The 15,650-nt window shown below is 35.8% G+C and overlaps 1 protein-coding gene across 1 annotated transcript in view; it reads right to left on the bottom strand.

Moving 5' to 3' along the window:
* The window catches only part of Dnah11 (dynein axonemal heavy chain 11), a 302,556-nt gene that overhangs the window by 268,110 nt on the left and 18,796 nt on the right, over positions 1-15,650 (bottom strand). The window contains 2 exon segments of the mRNA XM_074065140.1: positions 13,035-13,202; positions 14,608-14,841. Coding sequence (XP_073921241.1) covers positions 13,035-13,202; positions 14,608-14,841 — 402 coding nt within the window.

Raw genomic sequence — 15,650 nt, 5'->3', positions numbered from 1 at the left:
CCTTCTCAAAATTTCTCAAAAACTTACAGAATACTCTTTTTAAGGACTATTCTTAACTCATGGTATGAGACAAACACTAACTACCCAATGCCAAAGCCAGGTAAAACACTTCAAGAAAAGTACAGACCAATATCCCTTATGTACAGCAGTATAAACATCTTCAACAAAAATTACAAACAGGATTCATCAGTATCAAAAGAATTATAGACAATTGCTAAGTAAAATTATTCCTAGAACATCAGGATGGTTTAGCATATGAAAATTAATGTAGTACATCACATTAAAAGAATGAAGGGAAAAACCCTATTACCATCTCAATTGGTACAGGAAAAACATGACAAAATTCAACACCCTTTCATAATAAAAACATTTAATAAGTTAAGACTGGAAGTAAACAACTTCAACATGACAAAGGCTACTTATGAAAAAGCCATAGTTACTATCACTCTCAATGGTGAAAGAATAAAAGCTCTTTCCTTAAAATCAGGAACAAGATAAGGATAACCACTTTTAACTCAATATAGTATTAGAAGCTTTACCCAGAGCAATTAGGCAAGAAAGAGAAAAAATATACTCCAAATTGTAAAGGAAGAATTAGTATTATCTCTGTTCACAGATGACATAATTTTACATGTAGATAACTATAATGTTTCCACACGTAAAAAATAACCAATAGGCAAATTTAGGAAAGTTGCAGGATTCAAAATCAATACACAAAAAAATCAGTTGCAATTCAATGCACTAGCAATGAGCTCCAAAACAGAAATTAGGAAAACAATTCCATTTATAGCTGCACTAAAAAGAATAAAATACTACAAAATAAATGAGAGAAGCAAAAGACTTTACACCAAAAACAATAAAACAACTGCTGAAAGAAATTAAAGAAGGTATAAGTAGAAAGACATCCACTTACATGGACCACACGCTATATATCAGATGACAGCACTACCCAAAGCAATCCTAGAGTTAAGGTAATCCAAATCAAAATCTCAATAATATCTTTTTCAGAAGTTAAAAAAAAAATTCTAAAATTCTTACCAAATCTCAAGGAGCCCTTAATAGTCAAAATAGTTCTGTTCTTTTTCAGTTAGAAAACTCATACTTCCTAACATCAAAACTTACTATAAGGCTATAGTAATCACAACAGTGTGGTACTGGCAAAAGGACAGACATACAGATCAATGGAATGGAATAGAAAGTCTAGAAATAAACCCATATATATATATATATAAAATGATATAGATGTATAATGATATATATGTAATGAAATGTTTTTTATAAACCTATGTCAATTTTTATTCATGTATGTAATTGTACAAAATAACAAGTTTCATCATGGCATTTTCATATATGTATACAATGTACTTCAATCACAGTCACTGCCTTATCGCCCTCTCTTGCCCCACTCCCTAGTCCCCCTTCAACTTTCATGCCTTTTTTTTTTTTTAATCTTGATTCCACATATGAAAGAAAACATGCACTACTTGCTTTTCTAAGTCTGGCTTATTTTGCTTAACTTGATGATTTCCACTTCAAATGACATAATTTTGTTCTTCTTATGCCCAAATACTCCATTGTGTATATATGTGTGTGTGTATACTCATATATATATCACACACACAATATGCAAATATATATGCACACACACACGCCACATTTTCTTTATCCACTCATCTGCTAATGGGCACATAGACTTATTCCTGTACTTGGGGATTGTGAATAGTGTAGCAATAAACACAGGTATCTCTACTATATGCTGATTTTATTACTTTGGGTATATACCCAGAAGAGGTATAGCAGGATCACATGGTAGTTCTACTTTTAGTTTTTAAGGAATTCCCATAATGAATTCCATAGTGGCTATATTAATTTACATTTCTATGAACAGTGTATAAAGGTTCCTTTCCCCTTATATCCTCACCAGTATTTGTTGCTTTAAAGATGATTGCCATTTTGACTGGGGTGAAGTCAAGTATCAGTGTCATTTTGATTTACAATCTCTTTATGGCGAAGGATGTTGGATATTTTTTCATGTGTTTATTGGTAAATTGTGCTTCTGAAAACTATCGGTTCAATTCATTTGCCCATTCTTCGACTGGATTATTCTTTTGGAATTTGAGTTCTTTATGTATCCTGGATATTAATCCCTTGTCAGATAAATACCCAGCAAAGATTTCTCCCATTCTCTGGGTTATCTTTTTGCTGTGCAGAAGCTTTTTAATTTGATGTGATCCCATTTGTCAATCCTTGCTACTATTTCCTGATCGGCTGGAGTCCTATTCAGAAAGTTCTTGCCTATGTCTAGATTTTTAAATGTTTTCCCTTTGTTTTCCTCTAGTAGTTTCAAGGTTTAGGTCTTAAGGTCTTTGATCCATGTTGACTTGATTTTTGTATAGGGTTGAGAGACAGGGATCTAGTTTTAGTCTAATAGAGGTAGATATTTAGTTTTGCTGAACTATTTGTTGAAGAATCTGTCTTTCTCCAATATATGTTTTTGGCACCTTTGTTAAGAATCAGTAGCTGTTGGGTTTACTTCTGGATCTTCTATTCCATTGATCTACATGCTGTTTTTGTGCCTGGACCATGCTATTTTTTTGTTACAGTGGCTCTGCAGTATAATTTGATGTCAGGTATTGTGATACCTCCAGCATTGCTCAGGATTGCTTTGATGATATGGATTATTTGTGCTTCCTTCCAATTTTAGAATTGTTTTTCTCTTTCTTTGAAGAATAAGATGTGATGGGTATTGCATTGAATTTGTAGATCACTTTCAATAATATAGCCATTTTCACTGTATTAGTTTTGCTGATCTGTGTGCACATAGGTCTTTTATCTTCTAGTGGCCTCCTCAATTTCTTCAATAATTATAGTTTTCATTATAGAGGTCTTTCATCTCCTTAATTAGGTTTATTCCTAGGGCTTTAAAAGATTTTTTTTGAAGCTATTGTGAATGGGATTGTTTTCCTGATTTCTTTCTCAGCTGTTCACTGTTGGTATATAGAAAAGCAACTGGGTTTTTTTGTATGTTAATTTTGTATCCTCCTATCTTGCTGAAAGTGCTTATCAGATCTAAGACTTATCTGGTGGAGTCTTTAGGGTCTTTTAAGTATAGGATTATATCATCTTCAAACAGGGATAATTTGATTATTTTTTCCTTTCATATTTGTATGCCCTTTCTTTCTCTCCTTTGTTGTTCTAAAAATTTTAGCACTATATTGGAGATAAGTGGAAAGAGTAAAGACCCTGGTCTTGTTGCTGATTTTAGAAGAAATGCTTTCTGGTTTTCCCACTTAATACAATAACTCTGTCATATATAGACTTCTTAATGTTCCATCTATTACTACTTTCTTTTATCATGAAGAGATACTAAATTTTGTCAAAGGCTTTTTCTGAATCCATGTGATTTTGTCCTTGGTTCTACTTATGAGCTGTTATAGTTATTGATTTAACATATATTGAACCATCCTTGCTTCTCCAGATGAAATCATTGGTGTATTATCTTTTTAATGTGCTGTTGAATTAGATTTGCAAATATTTTACTGAGGAATTTTGCATCTCTGTCAGGGAAATTGGCCTTGATTTATTTTTGCTGTTGTGCCCTTACCTGGTTCTGGTATCCACTAATACTGGCTTTGAGAGTGAGTTTGGTAGCATTTCTTTCCTCTCTGTTTCCTAAAGCAGTTTGAGGAACATTGCTGCTGGATCTTCTTCAAAGGTCTGGAATATTAGGCAGTGAATCTGTCAAGTCCTGGGATTTTCTTTGTTGGAGACTTTATTCTGCTTCAATCTCATTGTTATAGATCTATTTAAGTTGTTTTTTGTGCTCTTGGTTCAATTTTGATAGGTCATGTATGCTTAGAAATTTACCCATTTCTTCTAGATTTTCCACTTTACTGGAATATAATTTTTCAAAATACTCCCTTATGATTCTCTGGATTCACTGGTATCTATTGCAATATCCCCCTTCTTTTCACTTGTAATTTTATTAATTTGGGTCTTATTTCTCATTTGGTTAGTTTGGCTAAGGGTCTGTCAATCTTGTTTATCTTTTCAATGTACTAACACTGCTTTATTACTTCTTTATATTGTCCTTTTAGTCACTATTTTACCAATCTCCACATTGGTCTTTAGTATTTCTTTCCATCTACTAATTTAGGGGTTGGCTTGTTCTTATATTTCTAAAATGTCAAGGTGTATCACTAAGTTATTTATTTGAGATCTGATTTTTAATGTAGGTATTCAGCTATAAATTTCTCTCAGAACTACCTTTGCCTTATCCCAAAGACTTCATTTTCATTGATTGAGTCTAAGGATTTTTAAATTTCCTTCAATGATTTCTTCAGTGGCCCATTAATCACTCTAAAATATATCATTCAATGACCATGTGCTTATATAATTTCTGTAGTTTCTCTTACTATTAACTTCTAATTTTATTCCATTGTGATTAAGAAACAATAAATTATCTCCATTTTTAAAAATGTGTTAAGACCTATTTTTATGGGCTAAAATGTGATTGATTTTGGAGAAAGTTCCATGGGCGCCTTAAGAAGAATGCATATTCCACAACTATTGGATGGGATATTCTGCAGATATCTGTTGTTAAGTCCATTTGCTTTATAATGCACTTTAGCTCTGAAGTTTGTTGACTTTTCATATGGATGATCTATTGATGAGAATAGGCTACATAAGTCTCCCACAATTATTGTATCTGGACCTATCTGTCCCTTTAATAGTGTATGTTTTATGAAATCGGGTGCATTGGTATTTGGAGTATATATATTTATAAATTGTTGTACTTCTTGATGGGTTATTTCCTTTACTAATACATAGTGACCTTCTTTATCTCTTCTGAGTAATTTTGAATTGAAGTCAACTTGCTCAGACATGACAATAGCTTCTTCTGCTTGTTCTTGCTTTTCATTTGCTTCATACAATGTTTCCCATCTTTTCACTTTCAGTCTGGGTGTCTTTGCCCACGTTACCTTGCAGACAACAAACGTTGGACCTTCTTTTTTAATACAATCAGTCAGACTGCTCTTTTATTTGGAGTTAAAGTCATTTACATTTAGGGACATTGAGAGATATTCTGTGATTCCTGCAATGTTTTTTCCTGATTGATTTGAGTACGGGTTCTTGTTTATTTCTCCCTTATTCATTAGTTATTCTAAGTTGAAAACAATTGATTCTTTGCTAATTCTCATTTGTTTATATTCTTCTTGTGAAATTTATTCTTTCCTGAGCTCTCATGTTTGTGATTGACTTTCTTCCTCATCTGTATGTAGGATTCCTTTAAGTATCTTCTGTAATGCTGACTTAGTGGTCATGAATTGTCTTAGTTTGTGCTTACCTTGGAACATCTTTATTTCTCCATCAACTTTCATTTCCAACATTTCCATTTGTTTTTTGTTTTCAAAAATGCCAGTTTTATTACTGAATTTCTCATCCATGTTGCTGATGTTCTCATTCAGGTCTTGAGCTGACTTTCTTACTTCATTAATCTGTTTTAATCTTCTTTGAGGATGCTGATCATTTTAAAAACTAGATTGTTGAATTCTTTATATGAGATTTCAATCATTCCAGTGTCTTTGAATTCAGTTATTGAGGAACTATGAGCTTTGGGGGAAGTCCTATTGCCTTGGTTTTTCATATTTCTTGTTTTTATGTTGCAATTTGTATATCTGTTGGGATGAAGCTCTCTTTTGGGTTTTTGTAATGGGGTTCTTCTTAGAGGGCAACCTTCTCTTTGGGTTATGATCCCTACTACCATTTGGAGGCGAGAAAGTAGATAGTAGTGAAAAAATTTTTAAAAAAAGCAGATTTTTAAATACACTTTTAAAAAAAAGGAAACACCAACTACATCCTCAATAAGGTTATATCTAAACTTACATAATAAACCAAGAGTTTAAAATTATCAAGATAAAGATATTAAGTAATAAAAATAAGGGAGATTAGGGAAAGGAAAAAATAAGATAGGAAAGAAGAAAAATGTGGGATGAAGGTATAAGAAATAATAGTGAGGGAGCACACAATAAAATAAGTACAGAAAGAGACAAAACACTTTTTAAAGCCACCAATGTTTCTTCCTTGCTGAGAAGAGGATGGATTTTCCATCTTCTAAGGCATGGTTGGCAGCCATTTTTCTCTCTGAAGTCTAAACAAGTTAGACCAAAAAGGGCTATTTGCAGGCTGAGCCCTTTGCTTCTTTGCTTGCTGAGTTGAATTCCTGTCACTGTTTTGTCATATGGAGGGCAGTTCCTACATCATATGTAGGCCAGCATCAGTGGGCCTACATATGACAAAGGCTACATTTTCCTTTAGCCAGTCCCCTAGCAACAAATTCCCTTAGTTTTTGTTCATCTAATCATTTCTTTAACCTTTTACTGCTGAAAGACATGTTCAATGGGTAAAGAATTCTAGATTAGCACCTGAAAAATATTTTGGCTATTCCATGCTGGGTTCCATGTTTTCTGATGAGAAATCTATCATTCAAATTGTTTCTCCCCTATAGGTAAGGAGTCATTTTTCACTTCTTTTAAGTTTATTTTTAGTTTTCAAAAATTTAATTATAACATCTTGGCATGAATTTCTCTGGGTTTATCCCTTGTTGACTTCCAATTTCTTTTTGAATCTATAGGCTTATGTTTCTGTCCAAATTTAGAAGTTTTTTGGCCACTATCTCAATAGTCTTCCCACTCTACTTGCTTTCTCCCATTTTTGCAACTCCAGTTACAAGGTTAGATCTTCTGTCAGAATGTCAAAGTCCCTGAGGCAGAGTTTGTTCATTATATTTCAGTCTTTTTTCTCTCTGTTGTTCAGATTGATTACTATGACTATCTTCCAGTTCACTGACTCCTCCATCCTTCCATATTTTTTGGACAGTACTAGGGCTTGAACTCAAGACCTTGTGCAGACACTCTACCGCTTGAGCCATAACCCCCCAGATGTTTTTGCTTTTAGTTATTTTTCAGATAAGATCTCATGCTTTTGTTTGTAGACTGGCCTGGATTATGATCTTCCTGATCACCTCCCATGTAGCTGGAATTACAGCCATGAGCCACAATGCCTAGCTTTTTTTATAGCTTCTATTCTTTGACAATTTCTACTTCATTCCTGAGACTTAATTTTTTTCATTTGTTCCAAACATGTTCATATTGCTTTCTTTCTTGCTTGAAAAATTTTTTCCAGATATGATCTTCTACCTTAAAGACAAAAAAAAGTCCACCCTAAAACTCCTAGACACCATAAACAGCTTCAGCAAAGTAGCCAGATACAAAATCAACTTACAAAAATCAGCAGCCTTTCTATACACCAACAATGAGCAGACTGAGAAAGAACATAGGAAAACAATTCCATTTACAATAGCCTCAAAAAAAATCAAATACCTACGAATAAACTTAAAGGATGTAAATGACCTCTACAAGGAGAACTATAAACTATTGAAGAAGACTACAGAAGGTGGAAAGATCTCCCATGCTCATGAATTAGCAGAATCAACATAGTAAAAATGGCTATACTACCAAAAGCAATCTACTTGTTCAATGCAATTCCCATCAAAATCCCAATGACATTCATCACAGAGATTGAAAAATCTACCCTAAAGTTCATTTGGAATCACAAAAGACCATGAATAGCCAAGGCAATACTGAGCAAAAGAGCAACAATGAAGGTATCACACTTCAAACTATACTATAGAGCCATAGCAATAAAAACAGCATGGTACTGGCACAAAAACAGATTTGAAAACCAGTGGAATAAAATAGAGGACCCAGATATGAGCCCACACAGCTATGCTCACCTAATTTTTGACAAAGGTGCCAAAAACATATGATGGAGAAAAGACAGCCTCTTTAACAAATGTTGCTGGGGAAAGTGGTTATCTGCCTGCAGAAAACTGAAACTAGACCCATGCCTGTCACCCTGTACTAGTATCAACTCAAAGTGGCCTAAGGATCTTAACATCAGACCTGAAACGAAAGAACAGGAATACACTGGAAGCAATAGGTATAACCAAGGACTTCCCCAGTAAAACTCATGCAGCTCAGCAACTAAAGAAAGGATTGACAAATGGGACTACATGAAATTAAAAAGCTAATGCACAACCAAAGAAATGGTCTATAAATTGAAGAGACCACCCACAGAATGGGGAAAAAAAATCTTTGCCAGCTATATATCAGACAAGGGACTGACAACCAGAATATACAGGGAGCTCAAAAAACTAAATTCCCCCCCAAATCAGTGAACCAATAAAGAAATGGGCAACTGAACTAATCAGAACTTTTTCAAAGGAAAAGTTCAAATGGCTAAACAAACACATGAAAAAATGCTCACCATCCCTGGCCATAAAGGAAATGCAAATCAAAACCACACTAGAGATTCCAAGATGGTAGCTAGAGGAAAGAAGCAGAAAGTGTGCCTCCTAAAGTAAATTCTTGGAGAGACACTGGAGACACACCTTACAGGCAAAACCACCAAGAAGAGGCAAAACTTTGACCCCTCCACACCTCCAGCCTGCGTAGAGAATCTCCACTTCATGTTAAAGGGAGAAACCAGGACAGCCCCCGGGATACTGCCAGACACTGGCGCCCAGACAGCTTGGGAAGATGTGGACCACAAGGTGAGCTAAGCAGTACATGGTACTCCCACAGACAACCCTGGGCCAGATCAGCAATAAGAACAATAAAGACATGTAGCGAAGAGGTTGGGGCACCCTGAGTGCTGAAGGCGGGGAGGAGAATCTTTCACAGAACTGTAAATAAATGAGAAGGCAGGAGCAGTGGCATATGCCCAGCAACCAGGATCAGGAAAGCCTGTAAAAGTGGCAGAGGGAGGAAAACTTCACAGGAGACAGGGGAAGACCCACTTCCCATGTGAACTGTAAATAAACACACCAGCCTCAGAAAGCGGGTGCAGTGTCACCTCCCCCAGTGTGCTTGGAAAGGGGAAAGCTTGTAGCAGTGGCATCGTGCACAGAACTCTGAGTAAACAAAGCCTGCAGGGCCAGGTGAGTGCTAAGCTCACCCCAGAGATCTGCATAAATAAAGCCTCCAGCAACAGCAGGCTGACAGCAACAGGCAGGCAAGCCACAGCCGTAGATAGCCATTCACAAAACTGTCTTCGGACTCTTTTTGTTTTTTCTTTTCTCTCTCCCTACCTTTGATGAGACAACAACTGAACTATGCCTGCATGCTGAAAAACTTACTGAAACTGTATTGCATTTGAACTTGGGACACTTTGTGGGTTTTTTTTGTTTTGTGTGGTTTCATTTTATTTTATTTTTCCCCTTTGAGAGACAACTACAGAACAACATCTGTGGCACCATCTCCAGGACTGGAGGCTGAGGGACAAACACTGTCTCTCTCTGTTTATATCTTTGACACTTTTTTGTTTATTTCGTTTTGTTTTTTTCTACTTATTTGTTTTTCCCTTTTCCTTTAACTTCTTTGCTTTCCATCTCCTCTCACCCTTCTATTCTAAATATCACTAGTGCTATTATTACAAGCCAGAAAATACTTAATTGCACACAGTACAGGGACAGTAACAACACCAAGGACAATGACAGGAAGACAGAAAAAACAGGGAAACCAGTTTCCCCACAGCAAAAAATTAGTACAGGAACCAGAGGGAAATGAAGAAAACAGATACTCAGATCCAGACTCCAACAAAATGAAGGTAAACTATGCCAAAGAACCCAATGAAGCCCACAAGAATAATCTAAAAGATGAAATCCTCCAATTAATCACTGAGAATTTTATAGAGATGATACTGGATATGGTCAACCAAAATGTACAGGAGACACTCAAGAAATTCCAAGACAACAAAAATAGAGAATTTGAAAAAGCAAAAGAAGAAATAAAGGAAACCATGGAAGCACTGTATAAACACCAAAGTGAAACAAAGAACATGATTAATAAAGAGATAAATGAACTCAGGACAAAAATAGACAACATTAAAGAGGAAACCACCAGGATATGGAAAACCTCAGAAAAAAGAACAAAACAAAATTGCAAAACAAAACGGAAGGCCAATCCAGCAGAATAGAACAAACAGAAGACAGAATCTCAGAACTCGAAGATGAAATGCTAATTAAAGGAAAAACTGAAGAACTATTAGTTAAACAACTCAAGACCTGTGAAAAGAAAATGCAAGAACTCACCAACTCCATCAAAAGACCAAACCTGAGAATCACAGGCATCGAAGAAGGAGAAGAGGTGCAAGCAAAGGGAATGTGTAATATATTCAACAAAATAATAATGGAAAATTTCCCGAATCTAGAGAAAGATATTCCCATACAGATGCAAGAGGCCTCCTGAACACCAAACAGACCAGATCAAAATAGAACTACCCCACAACATATCATCATTAAAACAACAAGATCAGAAACTAGGGAAAGAATATTGAAGGCTGTAAGAGAGAAAAAACAAGTAACATACAAAGGTAAACCCATCAAAATCACAGCAGACTTCTCAACAGAAACATTAAAAGCAAGAAGAACTTGGGGAGAGATCTTCCAGGCACTGAATGAAAATAACTTCAACCCCTGGATACTCTACCCAGCAAAACTATCATTCAAAATAGATGGAGCAATAAAAGTCTTCCATGATAAGCAGAAACTAAAACAATATGTGACCATAAAGCCACCACTACAAAAGATTCTTCACACAGAAAGTGAAACCCAAAATAACCATGAAAGGACAGGCAGCACCAAACTACAGGAAAAGAAAAAGCAAGAAAGTAGAGAGTAACCTCAATTTAGGTACACACAATCAAACCGTCAAACAACTAAGACAACTAAATGACAGGAATCACCACATACCTATCAGTACTAACACTTAATGTTAGCGGACTTAATTCACCCATCAAAAGGCACCGCTTGAAGAAATGGATTAAAAAGGAAGATCCAACAATTTGTTGCTTACAGGAGACCCATCTCACCGACAGAAATAAGCATATGCTTAGGATGAAAGGCTGGAAGAAGATTTACCAAGCCAATGGCCCCCCAAAGCAGGCAGGAGTAGCAATACTTATCTCTGACAAAGTAGACTTCAAACCTACATTGATCAAATGAGATAAAGAAGGACTTTCCATACTAATAAAAGGGGAAATAGACCAAAAGGAAATAATAATCATGAACCTGTATGCACCCAATGTCAACGCACCCAATTTCATCAAACATACCCTGAAAGACCTAAAAGCATATATAAACACCAACACAGTGGTTGTGGGAGACTTTAACACCCCATTGTCATCAATAGATAGGTCATCCAAACAAAAAATCAATAAAGAAATCCAAGATCTAAAATATGCATTAGATCAAATAGACCTAGTTGATGTCTACAGAACATTTCATCCAACTTCTACACAATATACATTCTTCTCAGCAGCCCATGGAACCTTCTCCAAAATAGATCATATCCTAAGGCACAAAGCAAGTCTCAGCAAATATAAGAAAATAGAGTAATGTAAGTCAGTGGGAACTGGGGTGGGGGACACATGAGGGTGTAATGCAGTGGAAGGGAAAGGGCGTGGGCAACATTTTTCGTGGATGTATCCACATGGATGCATATAAAAATTACCAACTGATTTCATCATAAAATCAAAGTAAGATGAATTTAAGCTTTTAAAAACACTAAAATGAACAGTTTATTAAGAAAAACATAATAGATGCTACATTTTGAGCTAAAAATGATAACTAAGACACTCTCAAATAAAAGCAAAGGTCTTCTTCAATATAAGTATACCAGTTAATTAAATCTGTAATTAATTCATGTGTTAATTTGAAGGATTTACCAAAGTTAAGGAGCTTCTCTATTCTATCCTAAGGCAAGATAATCAGGTGGATGAAGAGGAATTTCAAGGGAAGACTACAAATGTCTACAGCCCAGATCTGGAGAGCAGATCACCTGCTCTTCATACTCACACAGTAAAATGGGCTCCCAGGATACAAATACATATATATTTGACATATGTATATGTCAAGAGCAAATGAATTTTCTACTCATCTATGTTTGCAACTGTGCAGGTAGATACCGAGGGAAATAGGGACCTTTGGCATTGCCAAGGCAGAGACATCATGAAACTTGGTCAAATTCTCTAACCCTGGCACTCTGAAAACCTGGCAGGTTCTGTCATTTGAGGCAAGCAAGCCTCTCTCCCTGCTCAAATGTCCCTGAGGGTCTTAGGCTGATGGCGTCTCACAGTCTTCCTCTACCAGTTCATTCAGGTGGACGCACATGGCTCCCATAAGGTTCCCGTATATTGAATGCCTTCTAAATGCCCACATCACAGAGGCTCTGATTCCTCCTACTTTTCCTCAAATCAGGACTCCAGCTTAACAACATCCCACTCCCATGCACTGCACTTCCCAGAGTGTACTCCAATTCGGAAGGATTCAGTTTGCTTTATAAAGCCAACACACTAGACTTACACATTTCAAAAATTCAATTATTTGACCAAATACAAACACAACAGTGAATAGATTCATATTCCATATAAAAGAACAAAAGAAACAGAGAATGGAAGCTTTTTAAATCTAAAAGCTTCCCCCTATTCCCTGAAGCTGAAAATATGAAATTATGAGTAGCTTTAAATAATAAAAAGTTTAAGAGACAACTTAGACATGAGTAATAGATATGAAGAATGGGGTAAAACTGATTTTAATAGATCCCCGCCCCCTACCCTCCAAAAAAATAATCCAGTGATTTAGGAAAGGTTTAAAGTAAAACATACACCTTACATGGACATTGGGTAATCAGATCAAAGTGAATCTCTAAAGCAAGTTCATTTTCAATATGCACAAAAAAACAAATCCAGACTGAGGTTCACAGCTAAATCAGAAATAGTTCTGAACTAAAAATGCAAAGGCCCAAGTCTGGTCCCTGATTTGCAACCAAGGAGCTAGGAGACTTTAGGCAAGTTGTGGAACCTCTTTCAGTCCTAGAGGAGCCACACTACCTGCTACTGCAATCACTGTGACCTGCCTTCCCTTTCAACACTAGAGGCTCCTATGAAGTGAAAGGTCAAAGGTACAGTATTACCGTGTTCTCGCAGTCAGATGGGTCATAAGTGCGCTGTTTAAAAACCTTACAGAGTTCCACAAATTCTTCACTCATCACATGGATTTGTCCATTTAAAATTGCTCCCTTGGCACCACCAAATTCCAGTCTTTCCAGCTTTTCAAATTCCAATGTGGTAACAAATATATCCTTTGTAAAAACACAGTAAAGACCTCTCCATCATCTTGAGGAAGAAAAGACTTAAAAGTTTTAAATCAAGAACACTGCCAAACATGACAGAAAATAAATATTGGAATTGACATGACAGAAAATAAATATTACTGATTGAACCAAGTAGTACTCATTTTAAAATTCATATTCCCATTTTTATATTTACTGAAAGGTATCACACAGCACAGGCCTCATTTCTCATAGACATATGAGTCATCTAATTGTATAGCCTCCTAAATCATATGTCAGATACTCTGGTAATATCCAAAATTCATATTTTCAGCTGCCTACACTTTGCAGTGAGTCAGTTCCTTTATTGGAAAGAACTCAAGAGACTGCCAGGAAAGGGATATGCACAGTATATTAGAGACTCTGAGTGGCAGTCAGCCTGGTTAAGTGACAATGACAATTTGCAAATTACAAATCTCTAATTTTAAGTGAGAGTCAACAAATCTTATATTAATAAAAAAACCAAAAATTGTTAGAGAGCTTTACAAAGAAAATAAGGCAGTGTCATCAATTCAAACTTTCAAAAAAAAAACTTTAACAAGTAGGCTCCACACAAGAGTATATGTGTATTCATTCAATATTTGATATTTAGGGATTTTTAAAATTTTTATACAAAGCACATATTTTCATGTTCTTTTTATTTTATGGTTTTAATATTTTCATTTTTTATATTATACTAAATGTATATACATATATATATGTGTGTATTTATATACCAAAAGATAGTATGAAAGTTACACATAGTAGTACATGCCTATAATCCCAGCATTTCAAAGGCTGATACAGGAGGATCATGAATTTGAGGTCAGTCTGGGCTACATAGCAAGATGCTATCTCAAAACAAAACAAAACAATAGTGTGGTATTTTTGAATATCACAGGAATTGTCAGGTATGAAATCTCAATTTCAAGCATGTTTTATGTTTCCTTTTGAACATGTAAGGAGAAAAGTACTCATTTACAGCTTCTTGACTCACAGCTTTCTTCCAGGAACTTAGTAGATTGGAAGTCAAGAGCCACTAACAAGGGCTGGTAGAGTGACTCAAGTCATAGAGTGTCTGCCTACCAAGTGTGTAGCCCTGACTTCAAACCTCAGTACTGCACACACACACACACACACACACACACACACACACACACTGTCCCTAATAGGTAGAGATTTACTTATATTCAGTGAAATAACAAAATCACAAGTGAATAAAAATGCCAAGTGAAAGCTGTTAGAGTCATTCTTCTGTTCTCACAGCACTGACATCATGAGCTCCTTACAAGAATTGGCAAGAAAGGAGAACTCCTCCCATTACAAAGAATAAAAGCATTCCACCAATCACATGGCCCCACTCACAAAAATGAATAAACAGTCAATGAATGAATACCTTTAGCTTCATTAAACGGTCAAAAAACTTGTCAAATCGACAAAACACCAAACGAGACTGAAAATCCCAGGGTCTCAGCTCTGTGTTTTCTGTGAAATAGCTTGCCAGTCTTTTTCTATACTTGAAAAAAGAATTTCTGAAAGTCTTCAAGGTGTTAATAGCCACCTGCACCTTCTCCAACGAGTCTTCAATTTCTCCCTTCAAAAGGTCCTCAGGTGACAAGTAGGCTGTTGCCTAGGACACGATGAAAAGGAACAATGATCAAAATTATATTTCACAGTTTCTTATGGTAACCATCTATTTCCGTTCATCATTTTTACCTGACAATATCTACAATTGGGGTTGTCATGCTATGAGACACAGAACATAAGTTCTAGAAATTCAAACGCTCAGACGTCAATGACATACTTTTGTAAATTAAAATACAGGAGACCCTACTCTTTATTGGTAGATTAATATACTCTAGCAATGTCTAAATTTTTGCTAAGCCTCATATATGATGATCGTGTAACTTGAAGTTGCATGGTATTCCTGCCAGCAAATATTCTGGATGGTCATCTTTTCCTATAAGGTAATACACGAGCCAGCATGAAAAATCTATCAAAATGTGGGTTTTTAGAAAATGGTCACTTTACCTCATAGGATAAGGTCACTTGCAAAGGTAAGAGAGAACTGATTAGGTGAGTAAGACACTAGAGATTCTTTTGGGTTAGCAAATGTCTCTTCTGCTGGCTTTAAGCAACATTATGCAACATAAAATCTAGTTGACCTCTGTCAAACAAACAAGTTTTGAAGGAAGAAAAGGAAGCAGAGAAGAATGAAAGAAAAAAGACAAGACTAGCAGATCCACAGAGCACTGCTCATTTTTGTTCTGGACCCGCAGAGTGCTTCTCTTCAAACACCTCACAAAACCACATTTTGAAGATTCTTTTGTAAATTACATTTTCAGATGCATCTTAATTTCGTATAAATTATAGGTTTAAATGGTGTGCCTTTAATGTTGGGGCAGCTTAGAAAATTGTTCTAGGTTTCATTGGAGAATG

This window comes from Castor canadensis, chromosome 2 (assembly GCF_047511655.1).
Source record: "Castor canadensis chromosome 2, mCasCan1.hap1v2, whole genome shotgun sequence".
Taxonomy (NCBI): domain Eukaryota; kingdom Metazoa; phylum Chordata; class Mammalia; order Rodentia; family Castoridae; genus Castor; species Castor canadensis.
This window is presented reverse-complemented; position numbering and strand designations above follow the sequence as displayed.